This window comes from Budorcas taxicolor, chromosome X (assembly GCF_023091745.1).
Source record: "Budorcas taxicolor isolate Tak-1 chromosome X, Takin1.1, whole genome shotgun sequence".
NCBI lineage: Eukaryota > Metazoa > Chordata > Mammalia > Artiodactyla > Bovidae > Budorcas > Budorcas taxicolor.
Window position 1 is genome coordinate 58,240,277 of NC_068935.1, and position 12,577 is coordinate 58,252,853.

The following is a 12,577-nucleotide window of genomic DNA, read 5'->3' on the forward strand; positions in this document are numbered from 1 at the left end:
GTGTGAAATTGGAGATTTTCATCTCAACTTTGTCCTTTAACATTTTTCAAATGTTACATTGTACTATTTTTAATCCTGGAAAAAATGCACAAGATTTTTTTTTTTTAAGTCTCCATGCCTGGTATTTCTTGACTAGTAGGAATCTGAGTTGGTGAAATGCCCAAATATTCATACAGAGACGAATAAAGGAAGACATGCTCATATGAAGCCAGGGTGAGCACTTGAGTCTGTTTTCTGATGTCAGTTGCCCAACTTTGATACTGGGCTCTGGTTATGCAGGATGCTCATGTATGAAGGCTGGGTAAAGGGCACATGGGCCTTCCCTGTACCTTTCGCTGCAACTTCTTGTCAATCTATAATTATTTCAAAAATCACTTAAAAAAAGAAAAAAGTCAAGCAGCCCCTCAAATAGGCTGAGCACACAGACCCCTCAAGAAGATTCCTAGTGTTCTGGTGTATCCATGGCCCTTCAGGATCAGGGCATTACCACCCTCCCCCGGAGGGTCTTGATTCAGCAAGGTGAGCTGGGGCCCAGGCAGTGCCTGGCACATTGGGGAAACCCCAACCCCATCTCTGAACCCCCTGCCCACTCCCTGAGCTGAGATTGAATCCTTCTTGGGAAGCAAGATGGGTGCAGGGACAGGGGTCACTGAGGGCACGTCATCACCAACCTTGAACCTGACTCCCTGTGCGTTCCCACGAGGGACAGTCTCTAGAAGTGGTTCCCGCCATGGAACTCGTGTTTCCCAAACAGTGTCCCCACCTGACCCAGGGCTGTAGGTAGGAATCACTGTGGAAAATGGCATCCTGCAAATCAAATTCTCAGAGACGCAAAGCCTTAAAAACTACATGTCCATAAGGGAAAATAAATAACAGGTAAAATCCTCAAGAAATGTAAGCTGCTAACTTTAGGTTTTACCATTTTCATGCAGGAGCTGTAATTAGCCTTGTAACAAGTAATCACTTGTAGGGAATTCTGTACCTTTTGATAATGAGGTAAAGATGAATGGATGATGTTGTCCTTGCTTTAATGCTTAGTAGTCTTAGTTTTTTGGTAATAATCCACCTTTATGTTACTCGACTGAGAGCTTGTGTTTTTAAACTCTTGCTTTGTTCTCTTATCTTAATCTTTAATGGGGGAAAAGGGTAGAAATTAAAATATCTGGGAAGTAATTCCTGTACATTCAACTTTAGAAAATGTCAGTGTTGCTTCTTATAGAATGCTTACTTCAGTAAAGCCAAAGAGTTAGTGACAGCTCAGTGTTCACATTGTATTTTCCTATTTAAACTAGCAAGTTATACTTTGAAAAAGTATTTTCTTGTAATTGTAAGCTAATTTATTTGGATAGTTGAAATATTGGCTTGAGCATCTGTTCTTTTCCACCTTAAGCTCCAGTTCAGTGTTAGATGTTTTGCTTTGTATTTCATGGCAAGAAATATCTGGCTGTTATTTGATTCATAAACTTGCCTGAAATGTTTGAGGTCCAAGTGTGGCTCTTAGCATCAAGTGTCATCACAGAGTTCCCATAGGCACGTTTCCTGAGTCAAGGATGCCAGTCATGGACTCGTCCTGTATATCTAGACATCACTCAGAGTGTGACGTGTTATTCTAGAGCTATTTCATGAGAAAGGCCACCTGATAGGTTGTGCTACCTTGAGGACACTGTATCATTCCCATATGATACAGACAGTTCTCTTATATGACTTATAAAAGAAACTATGGAAATAGCTTCTGATGATAACAATTTTGTATACTTACCTTACACTTATCAGTAATTTTAATATAGGATGCAAGAGGATATTGGAAGCAAAGAAAGAGTTGGTTTATTTTTAGTGGTTGAGAAGTAGTAAGTTACATTGAAAATGCTGCTGGCAAGTCAGGACACTCTTGGCATTAATACACATGATTTTTCTGGAGAGAAAGCTTTATCTGGCCTTTTTGAGTAAGTAATTTTATTCTTCTTGAATGGCCACCATATTTGCTTAAGCTTCATTGGAAAAATGCAAATAACTAAAAACCAGGAAAAAAATGAACAAAAACCATGTTGAAATTAGGAACTTAAGAAAGCAGATTCTAGGTTTTCTTCTAAAGCGAGTGACAGTACAGCCTCATGTCATCTACATGCATCCCACTGGCACAAGGTTCAGCAGTCTTGAGTATTTACCCAGGCAAGGTCCTGACACGTGCAGTATCTGGTGCTCAGATGATGTCACCAAAAGGATGCTTGGGCATCTTCTGTAGATGCTGTGTATGGATAAAGACGTGTGCTATGCATTTTAGTGCTCGTCTCACCAAAGGTCCCTCTGTCTTCGAGTTAAACTTCAGTTAACAGAAATCACTTGTTTTCCCCAAGGGTACTGAATAATCAAGTATTGCTGTGGATTCACTATCAGCCTAAAGCCTCAATAATCGTACAGCTAGATCAGTGTCATTGCTAATAGACAGCACTGGGGCCTAGTGCAGAGTTGAGACCTGCTGAGGGGGCCACATGCTTTGGAAAGTTCAAGAAGATCTTCTGGAGATCATGGTCCTGATCTGCTTTCACCTTAAACCTCTTGCCACTTAAATACAGAAAACCAATGCTGCTAAGTGATGATTTTCCAGAAATTCTCTAGAATTCTCTATAACGGGGTCAGGGGCACCTGAGGCCTTAGGCTGATGGATGGAAGGAAGAGACTTAGAGGAAAAGTGCCCCCAGAGAAAGTGCTTGTGCAGGGGCTGTGTAAAGCTCTCCATCTTCATTTGATCAAGAAATATGTATTCCACCTTTGTGGGCCAGATACTGTTCAGTTACCGGGGATTGAGGATGGGAAGAAAGCAAGTGTCTGCCTTCACGGAGCCCATGGTCTAGAGGACGGTAGGGGTCCAGCAGTAACAAACAAGTAAATACATGTCAAATGGTCACAAGTGATGGAAATAAAATGGGAAGGAGGATGAGGGGTGCTGTTGATGGAGGGTGTGTGTTGTTTTTCTGTAGGGTGTTAGAGAAAGGCTCGTTGATTAGGGTTACATTTGAGCAGAGATGTGAAAGAAATAAGGGAGGAAACCATGAAGGCAAGGATTCCAGACAACTGAAACAGCAGGTACAAAGGCCCTGAGATTGGTGTGTGCTCAGTGCTCTTGGGGAGCAGCACTAAAAGCCAGCATGGCTGGAGCAGACTGACGAAGCAGAGGAGCAGAGACATCGTGGGAGACGTGGCCAGATGGCGAAGGCCACAGGGGCATTGCAGGTACTTCCACTTTTACCCAAAGTGAGATGAAAAGCTCCCACAGGAGGATTTGGGGGCAGGGGAAGGATTTGAGCTGACTTAGGTTGTTCCACTACTACTCTGACTTTAGGTGTAAAGATGAAAGCAGAGTTAGGAGGCGTTATTATAATAATCCAAGTGGAAGTGGCAGAGCCTTAAACCAGGGTGCTAGCAGTGAAGTGATAAGGATAAGCCAAGGTGCAAAGGATGGGGCTGGCATCTGCTGAAATGGGGAGACTGGGAGGAGCAGGATTGGGTGGGAGTTGTGAACATCCCAGTCCTCTAGCTGTGGTGCAGTCACTTGTGTGGCCAAGTCTGAAGATCACAGTGGGGCTGCAGAGTGATAGATATTTAGGAATCACCAGGGTATGGATGGTATTTGAAGCCATGAAATTCCTTAATGTCACCTTGAGAATGAGCATAGAGAAGAGATGAGTGTCGTTTCAGAGATCAGGGCATTGATTCAGAACTCACAGAGAAGTTAATTAAGAATTTTCCTAATGTTGTCTCTTTCTTTTAAGAATTTTCCTAATGTTCTCTCTCTTTTTAAATAGATTAATGCATCACTGGTCTCTTGAGACAGTGGCACTGTTTACTAATCATTGCTGGATTTTCTTTTCCTTTCTTTTTTTTAAAGTGTCTTTTACCTGACTGATTGCTAATACTGCTTAAAATTGATGGGCATTTTTGGGTCTGGAAGTCTGATTTTTGTGCAACAGCACTTTGAAAACAAACCACCAAAAGTCATGTTTATTGTAAAGTAATTAGCCTCCAATTAAAAGAAATAAATTAATTTACAAAAAAAAACTTAAGAAAAAATCATGTTGTAGTCATAGAAAACTGTGGTCTCAAAAGTAATGGTTAATCAAGATAGAGGGTAGCATAAGTCTAGCATGAATTTGCCACTGTTATTTCTGGCTTAATGGGCAATTCATATTGATGTATGGCAAAAACCATCACAATATCGTAATTATCCTCCAATTAAAATAAGTAAATGTTTAAAAAAACGAAGAAGAAAAAGTATTAGGTTGTTATTTCATTGTAGGCAAATCTGGTAAAAAATAAAATAAAAATCTAAGGTTGTGGTATTAGTAGAGTATTAATTCCTTTACAATGAAGTTGACATTCTGTGTTTTTTTTGGGTTTTTTTTTTTTTTTTGCCTTTTCTAGCCGATATTTGCATTTTTGAATGAAGAAAAGTTTAACGTGGATGGATGGACCGTTTATAATCCAGTTGAAGAATACAGAAGGCAGGTAAGTCAGTAGATACTGTACCACACGAAGAATCTCAAATGTGCCTGCTGAGGATATATGCCTTTGGTCATGCTCTTTGAGAATCAGTAACACTCTTGCTCGGAGAAGGCAATGGCACCCCACTCCAGCACTCTTGCCTGGAAAATCCCATGGACGGAGGAGCCTGATGGGCTGCAGTCCATGGGGTCACTAAGAGTCGGACACGACTGAGTGACTTCACTTTCACTTTTCACTTTCATGCATTGGAGAAGGAAATGGCAACCCACTCCAGTGTTCTTGCCTGGAGAATCCCAGGGACGGGGAGCCTGGTGGGCTGCTGTCTATGGGGTCACACAGAGTCGGACACGACTGAAGTGACTTAGCAGCAGCAGCAGCAGCAACACCCTTGCTAAATACTTTTTTCCTAGCAGTACTAGAACATGGCTTATTCTGTCTGTCTAGTACTGTGAAGCCTACAAGCTCTTACAGGGCCATGTTGAAGCTGCATTGACAGTTGCATGGCTAAGTTCGTTTTCTTCCCACTACACGAAGAACATCCATTATATGTTGTCCATGAAATGAATCAAATACTCAGAGTCTAGAAAAGCCAAGCTTCTATATCGTACTACTCAGGAATTGATGTCACAATGTATTTATGTGTTTGGGAGCTTAACTATTACTGGCAGTTAGATTTCAGTTATATTCATTTTGGCTTAGAGATTCAAATGAATTAGAACTGTAATGATGACTTTTCCAGGCAAGCTTTGATGACTGTGTATGAGAATTGCCTTTACTGCTCTCTTAGTAAACTTTACCCATGTGCATGTTTATTTGCAACAATAAAGTAGGAGGCTTTGAGTATTGTTGCTGTTCAGAGGTGAAGGTCTCCTGGCATTTTTAAGAAGATTCCCATGCCTTTTATGGAATAAGAGCTGCACTTTGACCTCTGCTATAACTAAATCATGGGACAGCTAGGAGTTTTGTGATGAGATTTTTCCTAAATCTCATTCTATAACGCTTATCAAATAATTGGGAAGTTTTGTCAAATTAGGTTTGAGAATCAAATCAAGCCCAGTGAGTATAAAGTCAAATCACAAAACACTAGACTTGAGAACCTTTAAGCCACCACTTCCACTACGAGGCCTCTTGGCTGAGTTCCCTGTTTAGTCTTGATCAGACATGCAGGTGTGGAAATTTATCTCTGGAGCACATATATGAAGTAGTATGCCCTGTTGCTAGCTTTAGACTATATCATTTTCAAAGGCTGTGTATACCTCTCATTAATAACCTGTCTTCTGGTTTATATATGGAGGCAGAAGAAGGACCATTGAAACATCTTGCATGTTTTGGAGACCTCTGTAGTGTTATGCATTAAACTATTTGCACCTTAATTTTGGAGTATTATTGACAGTATTAAGACTTATTTTGTAGGTCAAAGCTTCTAGCTTGAAGCAAAACAATTCCTGTTTTTAAGCTTGCATGCATATATGAACTGTTGAAGGTATTTTGTTCTAGACTGCCATTATATTCCATCTTTTTTTCTTATACTTTTCTGATGGGACTTGTAACTCTCTAATTGGACTTGACTTCAGACTCATCTGCTTGGTCTGGACTCTATGGGGCCAGACCTAAAGACAAGGTACAATGCTTGTTCCCAAAACAAGCACCCACATGGCTCACTTTTGTGTGTGTACTTCTGTATTTGTGAGTGTGGGGAGGGAGTTATTCCAGCACCTCTGGACCTTGTCCCCACTAGATCCAATTTTGTGAGTAGGCAGTAGGATGGAAGATGTCTTCCGTGTGTCCCTGTCACACTAGCAGGCCGCCTCAAATGCAGATGACTCTCTTTGACACACAAGCCATAGGGCAATCACCCATCCCCAAAAAATGAGCCTCCCCAGAGGGGTTTTCCTTACTTCCCTTCTATGAATTTATTTTTTAAATTAATTTTAATTTGAGGCTAATTACTTTACAACCTTGTAGTGGTTTTTGCCATACATTGACAATGACATACAGTGTGAATTTCTTTACAAGCTTAGCTTCTTTCTACTTTGGAGCAGGTTGAAGTATTCTCCCTGTTTTGAGTAGGGGGTAGAAGTTGCCTGATAGCTTTTCTACCCTCAGTTAGACACACATGAAGATTACACAATGTACTTTTCTTTAAGGTGTGTGAGTGAGTTGGCGGGGGCGGGGGGGGGGGGGGGGAGCTTGAGTTTCTCCGTACAAGAAGTAGAGAAGAGTTTGGCATGAAATGAAGGAAGATCTCAAGTTGAACAGAATTTGCATTTATCCATGGCAGTTTAGAATTTTGGAGCCCACCTGTGTTTTGTCTTGTGTTCTGTTGTCTGGATTACCGATCTGGTTCCCTTATTGGGAATCAGTAGAGTGTTATCACTCTGCTGTCAGACACACGTTTGCCTTCTGCTCGAAAGGAGAAAGGAGACCCAGCGATGGCCAGACCCAGAGAGGAGTCCTCCGTGTTGACATGAACTTCCTTTTCTCCTGCAGGGCTTGCCCAATCACCATTGGAGAATCACTTTTATTAATAAGTGCTACAAACTGTGTGACACTTACCCAGCTCTCTTGGTGGTTCCGTATCGTGCCTCTGATGAAGATCTTAGGAGAGTTGCAACTTTTCGATCCCGAAACCGAATTCCAGTGAGTACTGCAATTCATGTCTTTTGTAAAGAGTGCCATGACAATGGCAGTCAAGTAATTCAGAGAAAGGCTGTTTTGGAATTTCAGTCCCACAAGTTATCATCAAATGTCTTCTGAGTGCAAAGCAGCAGGCCAAATAGGGAGAGAAGTAAGATGTCACCTGCCCCCCCAGAAGCTTGCAGTCAAGGACAGAGCATGAACTCAAGTAGTTTTTATATAGGAGAGGAAACAGGTAACACCAGGTGAGAAGGAAGAGGGGAGGACAGGGTCTCTGTGGCTTCTCTCTTTGTAGCACAGTGATTAACAGATGTGAGGCTCTTGGTCAGTGTCAGCTGACACATTAGAAACAACACTAGAAATACCCTGTGTTATGGAGCCTGTAATTACAGGCTTTTACTTAGCACCTTTATTAGGATTCATCTATCTGAATCACATTTGTAAGCTGCATTCAAACCATTAGCAATATTGAGACAAGTGCAGATTAACCCAAACAGTATGTTACAGTATCACTGGACCTAGTTCATAAAGTAGTATTTCGGTTCTTAAATATTTATGGATGAGTTGCACTATAAATCTTATTGACTAAAGTGTCTATAAATCATATTGACTAAAAATTTAGAGAATATTTCCCCTCTGTTAGTTTTCAGGGCATCTCATAATAAATATATTGTTTTTGATTTTGAAAAAAAGAAGTTGAGGAAATTAAACTTTAATGTTATGTCACCTTTGACTTCCAAGTCTAGACATTTTTGTCCTTAAAAGAATATTTGTGTGAAACTTTTGTGTAGTATCAACATAATATGCAGAAAAGGCAATGGCAACCCACTCCAGTACTCTTGCCTGGAAAATCCCATGGATGGAGGAGCCTGGTAGGCTGCAGTCCATGGGGTCGCTAAGAGTCAGACACGACTGAGTGACTTCACTTTCACTTTTTACTTTCATGCATTGGAGAAGGAAATGGCAACCCACTGCAATGTTCTTGCCTGGAGAATCCCAGGGATGAGGGAGCCTGTTGGGCTGTCGTCTATAGGGTTGCACAGAGTCGGACATGACCTAACCGACTTAGCAGCAGCAGCAGCAGCAGCATAATATGAATTGTAACTTAAAATGCACTTGGTTCGCTAAGGGCAAGTGTCTGTTCATATCTTCATGAGGCATATATTATACTTGGAATTATGGTCTTTAGCTCATTTTGCTAGAATGCTGTGCTAATGAAGCAGAGTTACCAGTGCGCTCCTCTTCTGCTCTGCTGAAACATACTTTTCTGTGCCATAGCCACAGACTCCACCCCTCTTCTGGCCAGCTGTGTAGCTAAGACATGCCTTGCCCACAGGAGAAAGGGTTAGGATAGTGTGGGTTCATTTTGTTCACTCCTTCATTCAATGAGTATTTATTGAACATCTACTGTGTCAAAAGTACATGTGAGTACACATGTACATGTGTGTGAATTTCATGCGATTAAGGGCAGAAGAGGAAATGAAACAACTGAGCCAAGTCCACTGTGCTCAGGCTGCCATGTTTATCCAGCAGTTCCCACAGTTCTGAGTGAATGGAAACCCACTGTAGAGCAAATAGAATGCTTAGCTTTTTACTTAGCCATTTTATTGATCCTCCTTACCTTGTGATGGGCACCGATTTGCATTTATTTTTCCTAAAAAAACTTAAGGCTAAACTCTCCATCCCCTCTCTATAGATTACAGTGCTTAATAATATCTAATAATGGATGATGTACTCTTTCAGATACAACTCCTAATCACCAGACTCTTGAATGTAACCCAGGAAATGTATTTCCTTTTTAATAGTAAATCATTAATATTTGATATTCAGTTCTTTAAAAAGCTCATAAACATACAAAAAAATTGATGAGAAAGCAGTCTTATTATGTTATCCATAAATAAGATGTATAGTGTTATAAAATATCACTGAATAATAAAATAACCCATATACATTAATGTTCCCATTAAATGGGTACATTTTCCTTTGTTCTCCAACAGGTTGGTTTTAATGTTATTGAATTCTGTAACATATAAGTAACATATATTTATTTATTTTAGACATTTAAAAAAATACTGTTAAAGATCACGGAGACTGCCACCTAGTGAGGACCACACTTAACATTTTGATATATGTCATTCCAGACTTTGTTCTATGCATACATATTTTTATTTGAAAAAAAAAAAGAGAAATTACTCTGTGGTTTGTGTCTCAATCTGCTTTTTCTACCTAGCATTTATCTTGGAAAGAACCTTCCACACTGTTGACTCTGCTCATGTGCCAGTATATGGAGTCAATCAGTTTTCTATTATGAGACATTTAGCTTCTTTCTAACCTTTTGCTATTATAAACCGTGTTTTGGTGGCTAAATCTTTGTGTACATTATTAATTATTTATGGCTTCTACATATTAACTTCAATAAGAATAACCTAATATAATAGCATATACTTTTAAAGCACTCATGGTAGTTGATGTTGTGAAGTTTATATTATTTGTACCTGGTCCAGCTATATAGCAAGCATCCTTTTTATAAAGGTAGAAAAGAAGAAGAAAAAGCAAGTAAGAGGTAAAACAACTCATAAGAATAGCATTTCTTAACGTGGCCTGTTGATTCCAGTCGTAAATCTCCCAAGCAGAGAGAAGTGGGGAAGAAGAGCAGAGAGCACTGGGGAATGAGGGTCTTTGTCAAATAATAAATGTCTTGTATATGCAGCAATTTGCTCTTTTAAAAGTGATCTCATTTGGGGAATTGCCTGGTTGTCCAGTGGTTAGGACTCTGCATTTCCACTGCTGAGGGCCCAAGTTTGATCCCTGGTTAAAGAACTAGGATCTCACAAGCCACCTCGTGTGGCCAGAAAAAAAAAAAGTGATCTTGTATCAAATCAACATATTGTATACCTTAAATTTACCTATTGTTGTAGGTCAAGTGTATCTCAGTAAACCTGAAAAAATTAAAAGTATATAGATACGTAAAAGTGATCTCACATCTTTTCTCTCTTGGAGGCCAAGCCATGGGAGGTGGGTGGGCACGTCTCACTTCCACACTGTAGATTAAAAAATGGAGCTTGTACCCAGGCTTGCAGTCCTGAGCCTTTGGACTCTCAGTCAAGGCCACAGTGGTATTTTGACTGGGCCCTGGCAGGTGCAGAGACTCAGTTGAATGAGTATTCATTCATATTACCATATAATCTCTTCTCACTAACCTGTTATATTATTATACACTGCAATTTTTATGGACATCAATGCCTGTAATTTGCCAGAGTGGGGAGGTGACTTCAAAGATGACAGTGTACTTGGCTTTGTATTAAGTGAGCTCGAACATTTCTGTGGTTTTTGTGCCTGATTTTCATGGGTTTTTATACCCTGTGCTGGGTCCATGCGTTCTCCATTTGGCCTCCCAACAGTGCCACACCATCACGTGGCTCCATATTTTATGAAAGAGGGAAAGGAAGTGACAAGAGGCCGTGAGCTCAGTACCCAGGTCAGAGCCACCACAAGAGGTATGCCTGTCCCAGAGCTCATGCTGTCACCCACCATGCTTACCTCCCAGCTCCTGTATTTTTTTTTTTCTTTTAACAGCTTTATTGAGATAGAGTTCACCTGCCAAACTATTCAGTCATTGAAAGTGGACAGTTCTGTACCTTTGGCTATGTTACATTGTTAGCTTCCTTTTACAGATCTTGTTTCTTAGGTGCTATGAGCTGAGATACCAGGTAGCAAAGTGTGCTGGGCTTGTGTGTAAAATTAGAGAAGGTTGATTCTGAGAAAAAGCTTGAAGAGCTCTCCCAGGAGGCAGATGTCCAAGCTTCGTTATGGAGACCCTGGCAGCTCTATGGCTGTCCTGAGGTTCTGTTTGCTTCCTTTGGGTTTTCCGTGTTAGATTCTAGAATCGAGACTATTGGGAAAATGACTTGCAGACATGAGATTATAGAGACAGGACCAGGGCTGGTTTCCTTTACCTCTCACCTTTTACTGAAATTGTTTCTGGGTGATGACAAATCCGGTGCAAGCTGCAAGACTAAAATAAAATGTCTGAAGCTTTCTATTTCAAGTGATGTAACTATTTTTAGGTTAGCATTTAACATTTTTAGATGTGGTGCAAATTGAGAAAAGACTAGTCAAGCAATTAGTTGTTCTCATTGGCTCTGAATCGTCCTAACGGTTAAACATGTGTTTCTGGGCACACAGGGAAATCAGAGGTGAACAAACATCCTGTTTTGGCAAAATCAGTTTCACTTCATCATGATTGTTAGGGCTCTCTTTTTTTATGGTTTTAATTGAGATTTAGTTGTTTTCTTGATGGTTTAAAATTTCTGAACCAACCGTAGGTGCTATCGTGGATCCATCCCGAAAACAAGACCGTCATTGTGCGTTGCAGTCAGCCTCTTGTTGGTATGAGTGGTAAACGAAATAAAGAGGATGAGAGATATCTCGACGTCATCAGGGAGACAAACAGACAAGTTAACAAACTCACGATCTATGATGCAAGACCCAATGTCAATGCAGTGGCAAACAAGGTGAGTGTATTTCATGACATGGTTCTACCTTATATACAGAGTGCAGTGTTTTACATGAATGTTGTTGTCATGAGCTGTCAACATGTGGATTTAAATTCATTAAACTTTGCTTAGATCAGGAAATGAGTTCACTAAGGTAGAAAGTAGTTTTAATCATAACATATCTGAAAAGTTGATTTCCTTAAAATCAAATGAAGGGGGCTGCCCTGGTAGTCCAGTGGTTGAGACTTCGCCTTCCAATGCAGAGGGTGTGGGTTTGATCCCCAGTCAGGGACCTGGGATCTCATATGCCTCATGGCCAAAAACCAAAACATAAAATAGAAACAATACTATAACAAATTCAAAAAAGACCTTAAAAATGGTACACATAAAGAAAAATCCAAAAAAAAAAATCAAATGAAAATCAACTTTTGATAAACTAGGCAAGTCTAGAGCTGTAATGAACTTGAGTTTTGGCCGAGATCTCAGGCATGTGTTAGAATCTCTTTGGAGCCCTTTAGGCTTTTGACGGTCATCCTCAATGTCAACACTATGTCATTCTCAGTGTATACACTAGGGAGGCATCTGTGGGGATTGTGAGAAGCTGTAATTGTTAAAATCCTAAATTTGTAGCTTTATCTAAGCAGTCTTGTCTCTATACTCAGAAATGTGTGTTCTCAATTATATGAGATAATCCAAGAAGTGAGGAGCTCCATGTATATGAATTTTACAGTTATTTGTGCGTGCATGCCAAGTCACTTCAGTCGTGTCCGACTCTTTGTGACTGTATGGACTCTAGCCTGCCAGGCTCCTCTGTCCATGGGATTCGGCAGGTGAGATTACTGAAGTGGGTCGCTGTGCCCTGCTCCAGGGGATCTTCCCAACCCAGGGATGGAACCCTGGGTCTTTTACGTCTCCTGCATTGGCAGGCAGGTTCTTTACCACTA

General features: G+C 40.5%; 1 protein-coding gene across 1 annotated transcript in view; it reads left to right on the forward strand.

Annotated features, from left to right (window-relative positions):
* MTM1 (myotubularin 1) overlaps positions 1–12,577 on the forward strand; it is a 66,882-nt gene that overhangs the window by 35,210 nt on the left and 19,095 nt on the right. Inside the window, exons 6-8 of the mRNA XM_052663014.1 lie at positions 4,420–4,503; positions 6,991–7,140; positions 11,463–11,651. Of these exons, the coding sequence (XP_052518974.1) occupies positions 4,420–4,503; positions 6,991–7,140; positions 11,463–11,651 (423 nt within the window). The remainder of the gene's footprint in view (positions 1–4,419; positions 4,504–6,990; positions 7,141–11,462; positions 11,652–12,577) is intronic.